This window comes from Protomyctophum parallelum (assembly GCF_964188405.1).
Source record: "Protomyctophum parallelum genome assembly, chromosome: 1".
Classification (NCBI taxonomy): Eukaryota; Metazoa; Chordata; class Actinopteri; order Myctophiformes; family Myctophidae; genus Protomyctophum; species Protomyctophum parallelum.
The window spans coordinates 74,542,702-74,556,932 of NC_139697.1; the positions used below are offsets into that span (position 1 = coordinate 74,542,702).

Genomic DNA, 14,231 nt, shown 5'->3' on the forward strand with positions numbered 1-14,231 from the left:
ATGACACCAATATATTTTGCTCTGGAAAAGACATTCAGCAGCTGCTGGAGGTGGTAAAAACTGAATTGGACAAATTAAAGGTATGGTTTGATCAAAATAAATTATCACTTAATCTGAAAAAAACTAAATATATGGTCTTTGGCAAACAAAAAACACTGATGAACACAAACATTGAGGTCAAAATTGATAATATCATACTAGAAAGAGTTTTTGATAATCTGTTTTTAGGAGTAATAATAGATCATAAGTTCTCTTGGAAACCCCACATTAATTATATCCGGTCTAAATTAGCGAGAAATATTGGTGTCATGGGCAAAACAAGAAATGTCCTTGAGTCTAAATCACTATACACTCTCTATTGCACCCTTATAACACCATATCTCACCTACTGTGTGGAAGTGTGGGGTAACACTTACAAAAGCAACCTTCAGCCAATATATTTACTGCAGAAAAAAGCAATAAGAATAGTAAATAAAGTAAATTACTATGAACATACAAATCCACTGTTTCTAAATTCACAAACACTAAAGTTTTTTGATTTAGTTGATTTTAAAACAGCACAATTATTATTTAAAGCAAGACATAATCTGCTTCCTGGAAATATCCAAAAAAGGTTTAGGGATAGGGATGGGAGGTATGAGCTGAGAGGGGAACTAAACTTCAAACAAATAAGTGTTGAATCAACCTTAAAGAGCATGTGTGTTTCTGTCCATGGGGTTAAGCTGTGGAATAGCTTGTCTGAGACAATTAAGCAAAGCAACAACCTTAAACAATTTAAAAAGAGGCTCAAACAGGAATTATTGCATGGATATAACCTGGAATGAGTAGGGAGCTGAGCTATGTTTATGCCATGTAGAGTTGGACTTAGTATAACATTTGGCTTTGTCTGTTTTTTGGTCTTTTTTTCCTTTTGGTTTGTTTAATTTTCTATTCTTCTTTTTTTTTCCTTTGTCTTTCTCGTTGTCTGTTTTTATTTTTCTGTTTTTGCTTTTGGTTTGTTTAATTTTCTATTCTTCTATAAATGTCATTTGTTTTTTTGTGTTGATTGTTATGCATGTCTTCAACAGTATGTTGGAGCACGTTGAGATAAGGATAGGCACTTATAAGCTTTAAGCTTCTGCCTATGCCCTTTTGATCACAAAAGAAAAAGTAAACTGTTTTTGTGTAATGTCTCCCTCTGAAAGATCGAAATAAACTATTCATTCATTCATTCATTCAAAGAATTATGGGGTCTGGAACGATGGAACCAGAAAATGTCTGCCACTGTTATGCCCTTGTTAACAATAGATGATTTAATTTACTAGTAGATTAACAAGAGATGAATTCATTCACTAGTAGATTATCAATATATGATTTCATTCACTAGTAGGTAGGTTACATCAGATGATTTCATTCACTAGTAGGTAGGTTACATCAGATGATTTCATTCACTAGTAGGTAGGTTACATCAGATGATTTCATTCACTAGTACTGTAGGTAGGTTACATCAGATGATTTCATTCACTAGTAGGTAGGTTACATCAGATGATTTCATTCACTAGTAGATAGATTACATCAGATGATTTCATTCACTAGTAGGTAGGTTACATGATTACATCAGATTTCATTCAGTTGCAGGTTAACATCAGATGACTTCATTGGCTGACACTGACAGCATTCTTAGCCATGTCCTGTAGCTGTGTGGTGATGCGAGAGAGCTGCAGCAGTAAGGCCTGGTGGTTTTCTACCAAAAGGCTTTGGTGACGAGCCAGATTCTGGGTGTCCAGAATCTGCTGGGTCCCCTGGAAGTTCAGCCAGAATTAGTTCATTTATAATGACATTTAGATATATGTCATTATACATTTTTTAATGAGATTAGATTATTTGGGCAGTATGTCACATGCTAGGCTCGAACTAATAAGAATGAGATTCATAGGTAAAAGGGAGACACTTTATTGTGAAGGGCCCTTCACGGTGCCCATCAGAAACTGCAGTATCCGGACTTTCAAACAAGAGGGCAAGATATACAAGCAAGATGGAGTGCAGGTGGGAAGTTGTCCGATCATAAATTAACACAAATGCACACGCATTTGAAGATGAAACATCCAGCACGGATGCCTAGACTCTTCACAACTGCTATCCACACTATTGCGAGGTCATGTCACGTGCAGATGAAAGACAACATTAACCATAGAGATGGTCACATGTACGTTAAATGAGCAGTTGAGACGAATAACAGTCTAAGTCCATATTATCCATAATGTATAAATGATGGATACGGGGTCAGGACAGCTACTGTAGGCCTTTTCGGGGAGGAGTCAGAATAAATGATGGACTTAGACTACCACTTGAACTGAAAAGCTCTATGAGGAGACTGCTTAATCAACTTTCCCCCGACGCTACGCCAGTGCCTAGCCCTACTTCATAGTTGCGATGCTACAGGTTGTAGATGGGTTTTTTTTTTCAGAATCTATGAATGTTTTAGAATAATTCCACCTGGCACAATATATTTTCAGATGGGGTCTGTGGCCAAATACATCAGCTTGGGGGTCCTTGCCATGAAAATGTTTGAGAAGGAACCACTGCTCTATACTGTAAGTGGCAGACCCACCTGAGCTCCCAGCGTTCCCAGCAACTTGGACACCTCCGCCTGGCCTCCTGAGATCTCCTTCTGAACTGAGAGCAGCTGAGAGAGGAGAGCTAGAACGTCTACCCTCCACTGGGCAGCTTGGCTGTGGTCGATGCCCATCGCTGACAGCAGGGGCTGCAGGTCAAGCGGGGAGCAGGCACACGTCTCAGTAGACGGGCCAGGTTGGTCAGGTCTCATCGTTGTTGCAGCTAAATATGTGTTGGGTCTCATCGTTGTTGCAGCTAAATATGTGTTGAAGAAAAAAACAAAACAAGTACATAATTAATACCAATTAACATTCACTGATGGTTCATTCTGGAGAAGAAAAAGAAGGGGCTCGCAACTATATGCTTTTTTCTACGTTGTCTGTTATAAAAGTTTGGCTCAACCGTCAACACCAAGGATGGAGGATTTTATTTTCATTCTGGAGAATTCATTTGTTATAATTAATCTTTCTATGGTTTGGTTACAATTTTTCTCAGCCGCTTTCACAGATCAGAAATTATATTATTCTTTTGAAAAAAAATGCAAATGCTTCTTTGTCCCAATTAGGCAAATTGCATACAATTGTCTGCTGTATCCAACATGATCAATTGCTTTTCTTGTTGATCCAAATGGTTTGTGGTTCTCTGTGGAATATCTCTCTGTTTATTTTGTTGCACTTTCGTTGACTTTTTGCTGTTTGCTGGCTTAATTTTTGTAAGATAATTTCACTCTTGCGTTGTACTTTGTAGTACTTTCTGGTTACGTTCCATATTTCATGTTCTGTTGAGTTCCCCAGTATATTTTGTACCATTGTCCTTTGCAGTCAATGACTTGACTGTAATTCCTTTCCAGTTGAATGTGTCTCTCTGGCCCACCTCCAGTCCCAGTTCTGTTTACAGACAACTGTCAAATCCATTTCAAATCCACTCCATCAGTCCAAGTGTACGACGGCTCTTTTATCAGTGTGTATTTCTGCAGACTTCCTGAAGGAATTACCCACAGTTCATAGCAGTGATATTCAATATGGGGGGTTTGCGACAGGATCTCTCAAAACGTCAATTAACTGTATGCAAATTGGTCAATGTCAACAAATAGAGAAGAAATGTATTTAGTAAAGAATAAAGATGCAAGTTATTAGAAATGAGTTATGTTTAGGAGTACAAATATACAGGATAAGGATACAAAGCCTAAACTAAATATAAATGATAATGAAAAGAATAACTAGAGAATAATAAACATGCACGCACGCACTCACACACACACACACACACACACACACACACACACACACACACACACACACACACACACACACAGCCATGACTCACATCTCAAGTACAGACAGAAGCCCGGCCCTTACAACAACTCCCACGGCACGTATACTGCTGTCATTGTGTGTGTGTGTGTGTGTGTGTGTGTGTGTGTGTGTGTGTGTGTGTGTGTGTGTGTGTGTGTGTGTGTGTGTGTGTGTGTGTGTGTGTGTGTGTGTGTGTGTGTGTGCGTGCGTGCGTGGAGCCACTAGAGGCGAAATGGTACACAAAACCTACAAATGTCTCCTAAATAAAGTAGGCGTGATTCCTATTTCCCAAATCAGCCCCAACCAAGAGTCTAAGACAGTTATGGAAAAATATATTATTAAGCATTGGAACACACATTTTATTTCACTTTTAATATGTCCATTAATTTCATGTTATAATATTCAAATATCACATATTCTCATCTTAGAAGCGAAGACCATTATGGTGGACTCCATGTTGTTCCCTGGAAGGAAAGAAACATGCGCAGTTGAGACCAAGGACTGTCTAAAGAGGACAAGAAGCGAAGACCGTAAGGGTGCCGCCATGTTGCTCACATGGTGCTCCATGGAAGGAAAAAAACATGCGCAGTTGCAGACCAAGGAAGCTGAACGCGGAAGTGTTGGCTGCATATAGCCCATTGCGCATGTTTCTTTCCTTCCATGGAGCACCATGGCGGCGCCCTTACGGTCTTCGCTTCCCGTCCTCTTTATACAGTCCTTGGTTGAGACTAGGAAGTTGTACATGACCAAATGTGGGCATGTAGAACTTCCTTGGTCTCAACAAGGAAGCTTTGAGAAGGAAGAGAAGTGGTCATGTGACTGGGCTGTGCCATGACACTTTCATGGGAGCCAAACTCACACCGGCAGTGCAATGAATACATGGCAGTGAATGGAGCCGGCTCGACCAGCTCATAACAAACATTATTTATGAACAATTGAGACCTTTGTCATATAATCGGTTCAGGAATATAAAAGAAGACAGGTTGTTTTCTAATCACTTACTTTTCGATGTGCACAGAGTGCACAGTATATAATTTTATCTGAGGATCTAAACAGCAGCAGGTATCGTTTCTGGCTCCGAAGTATCGCAAGATTTGGCTGACAGACGGAAACGGTGGGAAGTCTCGCGATACTTGGTACGTTCAGAAAGGTAGGTACTGTACTTTGTGCTCTTTAGATACCATCTACCTCTATAAAAGATTACACAGTGTACACATAGAAAAGCGACACAGCAGACAATAATGTGTTACATGTCTTCTGTTATTTTCCAGAAGTGATTACTTTCGCTTCCTAACCTAATTTAATTAACCTTGCTCTCCTCTCAGTTCTACTTCCTCCTGCTTGCTGGAGGGTTGAGGTGGAAGAGGAGGGGTTAGAAGAAGTTACTGCAATTAGCATGCACTACGTTCTATACAGTATATGTAGATTCTGCCCGTAATAACTGTTGTAGTATACAACATGCTGTGTACTCATACAAGGTACTTGTACGTGAATATGCAGTGTACTTGAGATGTAGGCTATTGTGTTCTGTGTCATTAGGACACGGAGATCCATTATGCCAGGATGATACTGATGTGGGCATATAGGGTCTGCCAAAATCTCCCGGAGGGGGCGTTAACATATGTGTCACGTGGTAGCGGCCGCCATGTTGGCAGGCATTTCTGCTTTGTTTACAGTCAGCGACCATCCGTGTGCGTTCTAATTTTTAAACACCAGAGGGAGTTCAACGAGCTCGTTCCTGGCGACAACACAGTGAGCTAACACCGGGATGGAAAGAAAAAACGTCGGCCTCGACATACCTTACAAGGACAAGCATTAAATGTAGTCCCATTAGTGGTGGTAGAAGATCGAATCCTCTGTTCAGTCAGTGTGTTCATAGGGGTCGAGACCGTCAATATCCTTGATTTTGTTGAGGTAACGATCCTTTTCCTCAAAGTTAAGCTTGTCCTTGTAAGCAAGGTATGTCGAGGCCGACGTCTTTTCTTTCCATCCTGGTGTTGGCTCACTGTGTTGTCGCCAGGAACGAGCTCGTTGAACTCCCTCTGGTGTTTAAAAATTAGAACGCACACGGATGGTCGCTGACTGTAAACAAAGCAGAAATGCCTGCCAACATGGCGGCCGCTACCACGTGACACATATGTTAACGCCCCCTCCGGGAGACTTTGGCAGACCCTATAAGTGTGGTAATATATCTCTGTATAATATGTGTGGTAATAATATCTCTGGTGTTTTCACAATGCATTGGCATCTGCTGAGCTACAGCCTGGGAAATGAGTTTAATACAGTAGCAAGCGGTTTGTGAATTAATGCAGTGAAATGCACATAATGTATTCAATCTGATGTTATTACAACGCGCTAAAACAACCTCTAACCTAAGGGGGCTGATGGATTGAATAAGATAAATATTAATCAGTATTCAGCGGAACAGTTGTAGGTTCTGTTTCATTCACTTAAATGAGTGTGCAAAATAGCCGATCTACAAGCTCTCAAATAGCCAAAACCTGAGTGTTAAGAAAGATCTCCAGCCTATTAGTTAGAAGGCAGCAGAAGCTGCTATATATGGTGTTTATATAAATTAACTACAAATGGAGAATTATGTGGCTAAACGACCTTGTACGGCAGTAGGCTAATATAGTAATCTAATGTTTTATTAGAGTTAAAATTTAAGATAGCCTGCCCTGTGAAAAGTAAGAGCTACACAGCATGTTGTATACTACAACAATAACTGTGTTCAATCATGTCGATTAGAAGTTGGCGTCTCAAGCAGACGCAGTCAGTGAGTTGACTGTGTTGTGACATGACATTGTTGGACAGGAAAACTCATAATCACCTGATGAGATTCACCTGGGGGAGACACTGCATGGAACACACAGGCAACTCAGCAAGGCCCGACACTGGAAGTGTGTGTGGCATATCATGGTAGTGAGGGGATACTTGCTGAGGATTATATACGCAGTGCATTGTGCACACATGGGCAACATTAAAAACATTTCTTCCCCTAAGCGTTTTAGTTTATAGTTTAGTCTAGTTTAGTTTGCTAAAACCTGATCACTCACAACAAGAGCAACCACGGCCTGTGGCCGTGTGCCATCGAGAGACTGCAACACTGTCCATGCCCGAGAGATGGACTGAGGATGCCAGGAGGATGCCATCGCAAGACCTGGAGAAGTCCGTCCGGGGCTGACAGCAAAGCAGTGAGAATCTGGTAGGTTCCCACCATTGCATTTTATTTTGGAAATGCTAAGTGAATATGTCTGTCTGTGTACAGCAATACAAGTTAGCAATATGGCAGATATTCAAGCTTATAGCGTGTTACTTTGTGCTGCGATATGACCTTGTAGATCTGCTATTTTGGATTGGTTCTTAGAGATTACAATAGCAACATGTTATGGGCTAGAGCTCTTTGGTTGTACATAGAGTGCTGTTTGTGATTCAGATACATATTTTAGTGTACTGTTTAACTTTCAGAGGGCATTTTATAATGCACAGGCTAGCCGAATCAACAGCATCTTTTTAATGAGGTTGCCAGGAAGCAATTAAGATGGATTTTAGGGACTTTTGCCCCTATTTCTCCTTTTCTTTTTTTGCCATCTATAAACTACATCAGTAGTTTATGCAGATATGCAGCAAATACTTGACATTGTGACATTTTGGCCTTCGGCTTGGTCTTCTTGAGATATTTGGCCCATGGTGAAAACTATTAGGGAACCCTGATCTAGGATGTCCACGATGCGCGCAAAGAAACCGTAATGCCAGTATGGGCCGCGCTAGTAATAACAGTTAGTAAGTTTAGGTTAAATGTAGTGATGGGAGATTAATCTGCAAACACATCGGTATCGGCCGATTTGAGTCGTTTTTAGATTAATCAGCAGCGGTTTGATTAATCAATCAGACCGATTAATTAATCGGTCTGATTAATCGGTCTGTCTTTACAGATAAACAAGCCCAAAGTAAGAGCTTGAACAAATCTACAAGCTCACAATATACTGTAAATATAAAGGTATTTAAGTTAAATCTGACTTGCCTAAACCTGCAGTGCAGATACGCTGTTACAGTACATGTCTCATCGGCACATCCCTAGTTAAATGTAATATTAGATGAATGAATATATATATATATAATTGTGCATTACGTGACCATGCCAATTACATTGTATCTTCCTCTGCCTTCAAATGCCATCAATGCATTGAAAGGCACAAAATGGCGTTTAATCAGAGCATTGAAGAATGCTCTCAATAGCCGTCTACTGACCTACCAAGACCTCAGTAGGCTGCGTTCTGTGTGTTGATCACGACTACTGTTTTGACAGTGACGACGTGCGTTGTCAACTGACGTACGTGGCTGGTTAAGACTGATATGAGGTTATGGGACTTGCGTGGCTGGTTAAAACTGATTATGAGGTGGTTAGGGTAAGATTTAGTGTTGGATTAGTAATGTCGGACAATGCACATTGTCGCTGTCAAAACAGTAGCCGTGATCAACGCACAGAATGCAGCATGCTGAGATCTGGGATTCCCATTAGATGTTCACCAATGGACAATGCAGCTGATGACCAATCAACATTCTTTTACTGTTGTACTCTCCTAATGAAAGCAGTCTAAAACTGACCCAGAACCCCCAGTAAACGTGCAGTAGGCTACATATCATGTCATGAAACTGTTAGGGAACTGCAGAGGATAGTAGTGAGCTTTTAATAAGTGGCTTGACTTTTAAATGAAAGGAAATAATGACTGCTCTCTCTCTTTTTGTCCTGTTTCTTTTCTTTTTTTATGCTTTTAGGTGGTCTTTTTCATTTGTATTCTTTGAGTTAAACTTCCCAAAGTAAAATTGTCACATGTATGTACCTGAACAGTGCATCTTATAGTGACAGCTAATCTGAATCTAGACACTGTTAAGAAACTGATAAACTCCTCAAAAGCTTTTTGCCGTCACTGCTGTGCAGGTCTCTAATAAATTATATGTGGATCACTATATTGCACCAATCTAGCCGCCATGAATTAGGCCTACATTGATATCCTGCAGAGCCACATCATAAGAATCTAAATTTCACTGTTTCAAAGTGAAAGATGTCGCCTTTTTCCCTCCGAGAATTCTGATCAAAGACACCATCTGTCCCATCTCCCAACTAATCATGTTGAATGTCAGAAGATATTTTCCATTTTGATCAAACTTGCCTTTAAGCAATTCCATAGCAATAATATTCTATCAGACATATTTCCAGTTCTTAAAGAGCAGAATATGATGAGGTAAATTATTGCTGAATCTGAGCTCATATCAGAATTTGTGTTGTTCCTGAGATAATTTCATGCACCTATCCTGGATAAAATAACGTGAGATGCTTTACAGTGGACCAGTTTCATAGGAAATTTTAATGAAATCCAACTTATATCATTTAGTTTGTTTCAGGAATATGTTTCTTATTATTTTAATGCAGAATATGATTAATTATTTACATATTATTATGATGAGGATGATGATTAGTAGTAATAGTATTGGGATTCTTACCTTGTGTCGAGCAGCACAACATGATCAACAGGAGGAGAGACTGGAGAAACATCATCTTTTCTCTCTTGCGGTCTCTGTTTTAATTTTCATAGAATTCTACTCTCCCACCTTTTTCTTTTCTATAGAGTGCATGCACATGACATCAACATCATACCCGGAAGTTATGCGGGAACGCCTACTGAGTGGCAAAAAACTACTTTCTGGCCTTGACAGCCCATACATCAAAACTGGGAAGTTCTATCTGATTGCATTAAACAACGTTAAACTCAAAGGCCACAAACTTGCCACTCGATTTATGCATGCGCATACCCTCTATTCTTCTGTCTTTTCTCTTTCTTGGTGTCTCTTCTCCTCTCATGCAGTCTCTCTGCATGAGAGGAGATCTCTCTCTCTCTCTCACATTTGCATTTCCACTAAAACCTTTCCTCCACATGGATTAGAGGTTTTGGCACGTAGCCGCAGGCTATATACGCTTCGATACACAGTACACACCATGAATGTACTACAGTGTTGCATACACCAATGATGTAGTAGTACCTCATGGTACGTCGGTCCAGCTGCACCGATACATCCAACAGATTCCACAGAGCCAAATCCTGAGAGCTATCTCAGAGGAGATATTTATCTGAACAATGAACATTCAATTTAAAATTACTGTAACTTAAGGACTGAAGATGTATGATCAATATAAAGTTACTGTTAGGAATGAAGATGTATTAGACAGATAATACCACAGCTACTTTATTGTCACATCAAGGGTTTACATTGGTAAAGAATTTTGGCATGGTTATATTGGTAAAGATTCCACACATTGTGAGCTTGAACGCGTTGTGAGATCGTAGATCAGCATAGTAGGTGTAATTTAGGGATTACTTATCATTAAATTAATGTTAATGAAAAATAATCTGTATTAACTGGTGATATATAAACTCTGGATTATTTTAAATTATTGGCTGAGGCAGGGTCATAGATCATCCAGTAATATACAAACCAAGGAAGTTTATGAACTCAAATGCATACGCCATTGGCAATATGGGCATTAATTTATGGATAAATAAAATGGAGATACAAGGTTTCTGCCCGATAGCAACGATATGAGAGTTCTATGTTGACACGGTCGAGTGTTTCCTCTCTAGAAAACAATGTTCACGTGAAAGGGAGGTATTGCGCCACAAAGTCAAAACAGAGGAGTTGGGCAAGATGAGGACGTGTGGTGTTTATACTCACTCACACTCTGAATACTCTCCCTTCCTCATCCACAAAGGAAGTGCAGGGGGAGAGGAGGGTACTGACTCTTTACTGGACAAGAAGAGATGGAGCAGATGGCTTCAGTAGAGAATGCTTAGCCAAGAAGGTTTAAGAATACTTATTTCCTCAAAAAGAAAAGTGAAAAGAAAAACATGGAGGATACACTTATCTATAGGTGCCTTATTGTACCTTAACCACTGTGTAGTCAAATATGTATTAAAGGTGTAGTGAAATGAAAAATAAAAAATACATTCACACTTATTATTATTATATTATTATCTCATCATATATGGACATACCTTACAACCTACATACCTTAAAAATATTATTTTAGGCCCAGGCCGTAGCGTAACGGTCTGGGCACCGGACTGGTAATCCAGTCGCAGTGTGCCGCGGGTTCGACTCCCGGACCCGACACGGCCTTTACTGCATGTCATCCCCCCATCTCTCTCCCGTTTCCTGTCAGCCTACTGTCTGTCCCTTCAAAAATCAATAAAAGGCGTAAGCCGCAAAAATATATCTTAAAAAAAAATATATATATATATATATATTATTTTAATTACTTCCTGGAAACGAAAACGTGCTGCGTGATGACGTGTCGAGGCCCACATCAATAAAAACGAAGCTCACCAGTTTGATTCCCATATTAGAGCTTCCGTCCAAAAACAGGTGCTACTAATTACAGAAATCCTCAGTTTTTAATCCAATTCAAGATGACATCCAGACAGTGTATTACTCGTTTTCAACCTAATAAACACGCTAAAATATGTATATAGGTTATGTGCCGGTTAGAATAAATCACACCTGTGTGAACTGAGTGGTGCAACTCTCCCCCCCTCTCTCTCTCATTAGCAGGCAACAGTGCAACACTATCTCTCTCTCTCTCTCTGTTTCTGGCACAACAGCGCCACTTTTGCCCCTACTGGTACTCTAAACATTGGGACATAGTCCCATAGGGACATTGCTGTTCCTTTGATTGGTTGCACCACTCAAAAATCCCCTGGTTTTGCTGCCGTCTCTCTGTCACTTTGTAAACAAACCCCTGTGCATATGTGCGTGCATGACAGGACCTATAGGACCCATAGCCTGGAGGCATGCGACGCTCTGATTGGTTCAGAAACTTCAGTTTCAAGCTAAAACTTCAAAATAAAATGCCCACCATTTCCATTTCACTACACCTTTAGTATTGCACCTTCCAATAGAGCACCAAAGTCCTGACGTAACTCGCTCATCCCTTCGATTCCCCTGGTTCGCGGAAGTAATTTCTCTATGGAGAATAACATGGGGTGATCTTAATATCGTCTACTATAAGCGTTGTGGTCCAAAAATAAACAAGCTGTCTCGGCGTTATTGTCAGGGAGGTGTCTCTGTATCGTTTGCAACAGTCAGTCACTCATATATGATACAGTCTGCTTCTAGCGAAAATCTAACTAATTCAGCAGCAGTAACATTAGCGTTTTCTCTCAGTCAGTTGATTCTTCATGTCCATATGAGTGAAGCGGCCGGGGTGACATGTTTATTTTTCAAACACAGTTCTTATATGAGGCGATCTAAAATCCCCCCTATGGGGATTACAATGCAACTAAAAAAATACATGAACCTGGGGACAGACGCCCTCTACTGAAAGTGACGTCAGACTTCGGTGCTCTATATATTTACTATGGTTAGGCATGACAGATAATTATGCAATAATACAACTGTAGACCTACTGTAACTACTAACTCAATAATAATGCACAATATGCCCTGGGGTGTCATCAACATAGATTATAAGACAATTGTCAACATACAAAAATTTAGTTAAATAAGAAGGTTATCACCTTGTCACTTGTCAGTGTGGGTGCTGGAACCGTAATACGCTGTTATTGTGCTTGTCCGTGCAATAATCCCAGCAATGCATCCCTCAGCAGGGGATTGTTCCTGCTTAATTTAAACATCAAGTGGTTCTGGAATACAATACTGGAATGGGTTCTCTCTATAGGCTAGCCAACTGCTACATCAGCTGACCAGCAAGGTTGTCATGGTCACGTCCTGAGCGTTTGTCCATGATTTTCCTCTGTCTCTCCCAAGTCCTGCTCCTCTGACTCTGATTACCCTGAGTGCCATCACCTGTGGGGACCAGCTGAGCCAGGTTGGGTGATGAGCTCCAGTGACTATTTAAACTCTGCTTTGTGTTTGTTCAGTGCTGGATCTTAAGTTAGTGTCAGGTTTTATGTTCAGTGTAACATGTGTATGTATTTCTGTTTTCCTATGTCATTTCCCTAGTAAAGTCAAGTGTATGTGATCTTCTTGTCCTGCCTTTGTTTGAGTTCTGCACTTGGGTCCTAACACCTGTGAACCATGACAACGGTCAGCCGATGAAAGCTACCCATGCAGTTTATGAAGTACTGTTAATGGCACTTGTTTTAGCAGTGCCAAGTCTATCGGTCCCTATGTCCGTCCAAGTATGACCTATTGGCCCCTGCAGCTCTTTTGAGCAGTCAGCTAATTGGGGTCAGACACACACACACACACACACACACACACACACACACACACACACACACACACACACACACACACACACACACACACACACACACACACACATTGTTCTCATAATTAACTCAGTATCTTGCTTCATAAATATTAACTGTTGGATCCTTGCTCAGAAGGAAAGGAAGCATGATGCTGAATTTTTGATAGGAACACTATTTTATAACTATTTATAACTCACTTAATACCAAGCTAACCCAAATAAGAAAGGGGAGAGGTGGTGTCCACTGCACCGTTGGGCACCAGGGGAGAGGTGGTGTCCACTGCACCGTTGGGCACCAGGGGAGAGGTGGTGTCCACTGCACCGTTGGGGAGAGGTGGTGTCCACTGCACCGTTGGGGAGAGGTGGTGTCCACTGCACCGTTGGGGAGAGGTGGTGTCCACTGCACCGTTGGAGAGAGGTGGTGTCCACTGCACCGTTGGGCACCAGGGGAGAGGTGGTGTCCACTGCACCGTTGGGGAGAGGTGGTGTCCACTGCACCGTTGGGAAGAGGTGGTGTCCACTGCACCGTTGGGGAGAGGTGGTGTCCACTGCACCGTTGGGCACCAGGGGAGAGGTGGTGTCCACTGCACCGTTGGGGAGAGGTGGTGTCCACTGCACCGTTGGGGAGAGGTGGTGTCCACTGCACCGTTGGGGAGAGGTGGTGTCCACTGCACCGTCATGGGCACCAGCCCACTCGGGAATGATGTCCGAAGTTCGGAACGCGTAGCAAATAGCAGATGCATGCCCCGCCCTGTTATACAATACCCGTTATACCTGATCACTGTAACTGTCTGTCTGCCGGTGTCTCTTTAATGGGGACCAATCAGTCTTAGGGGTCGATTTAGGACTTCTATTTTACTTACTTCTATATTACTAATCTAATTACAGTATTATGATCTGGGGGCGTGTAGTATGTCATATTGCAATTTTGGGCATGTTAAGAAGCGCTTTTGACACCCCGCGGAGTGCGCAAAACGGCCTTGAATTAGTCATGGGTGTGTTTAAGGCGTGTTTGAGACGTACCCAATCAACATGTCCGTACTATTCTCTTTACCAGTCAGCTGATGTCAC

General features: G+C 41.2%; 1 protein-coding gene across 1 annotated transcript in view; it reads right to left on the reverse strand.

Moving 5' to 3' along the window:
• Positions 1–1,576: 1,576 nt before the first annotated feature.
• The window catches only part of LOC310863201 (uncharacterized protein), a 322,397-nt gene continuing 309,742 nt past the window's right edge, over positions 1,577–14,231 (reverse strand). The window contains exons 2-4 of the mRNA XM_083771378.1: positions 9,396–9,448; positions 2,591–2,817; positions 1,577–1,781 (exon numbers count right to left, since the gene is read on the reverse strand). Coding sequence (XP_083627504.1) covers positions 1,635–1,781; positions 2,591–2,817; positions 9,396–9,447 — 426 coding nt within the window. The 5' untranslated portion in view covers position 9,448 and the 3' untranslated portion in view covers positions 1,577–1,634. The remainder of the gene's footprint in view (positions 1,782–2,590; positions 2,818–9,395; positions 9,449–14,231) is intronic.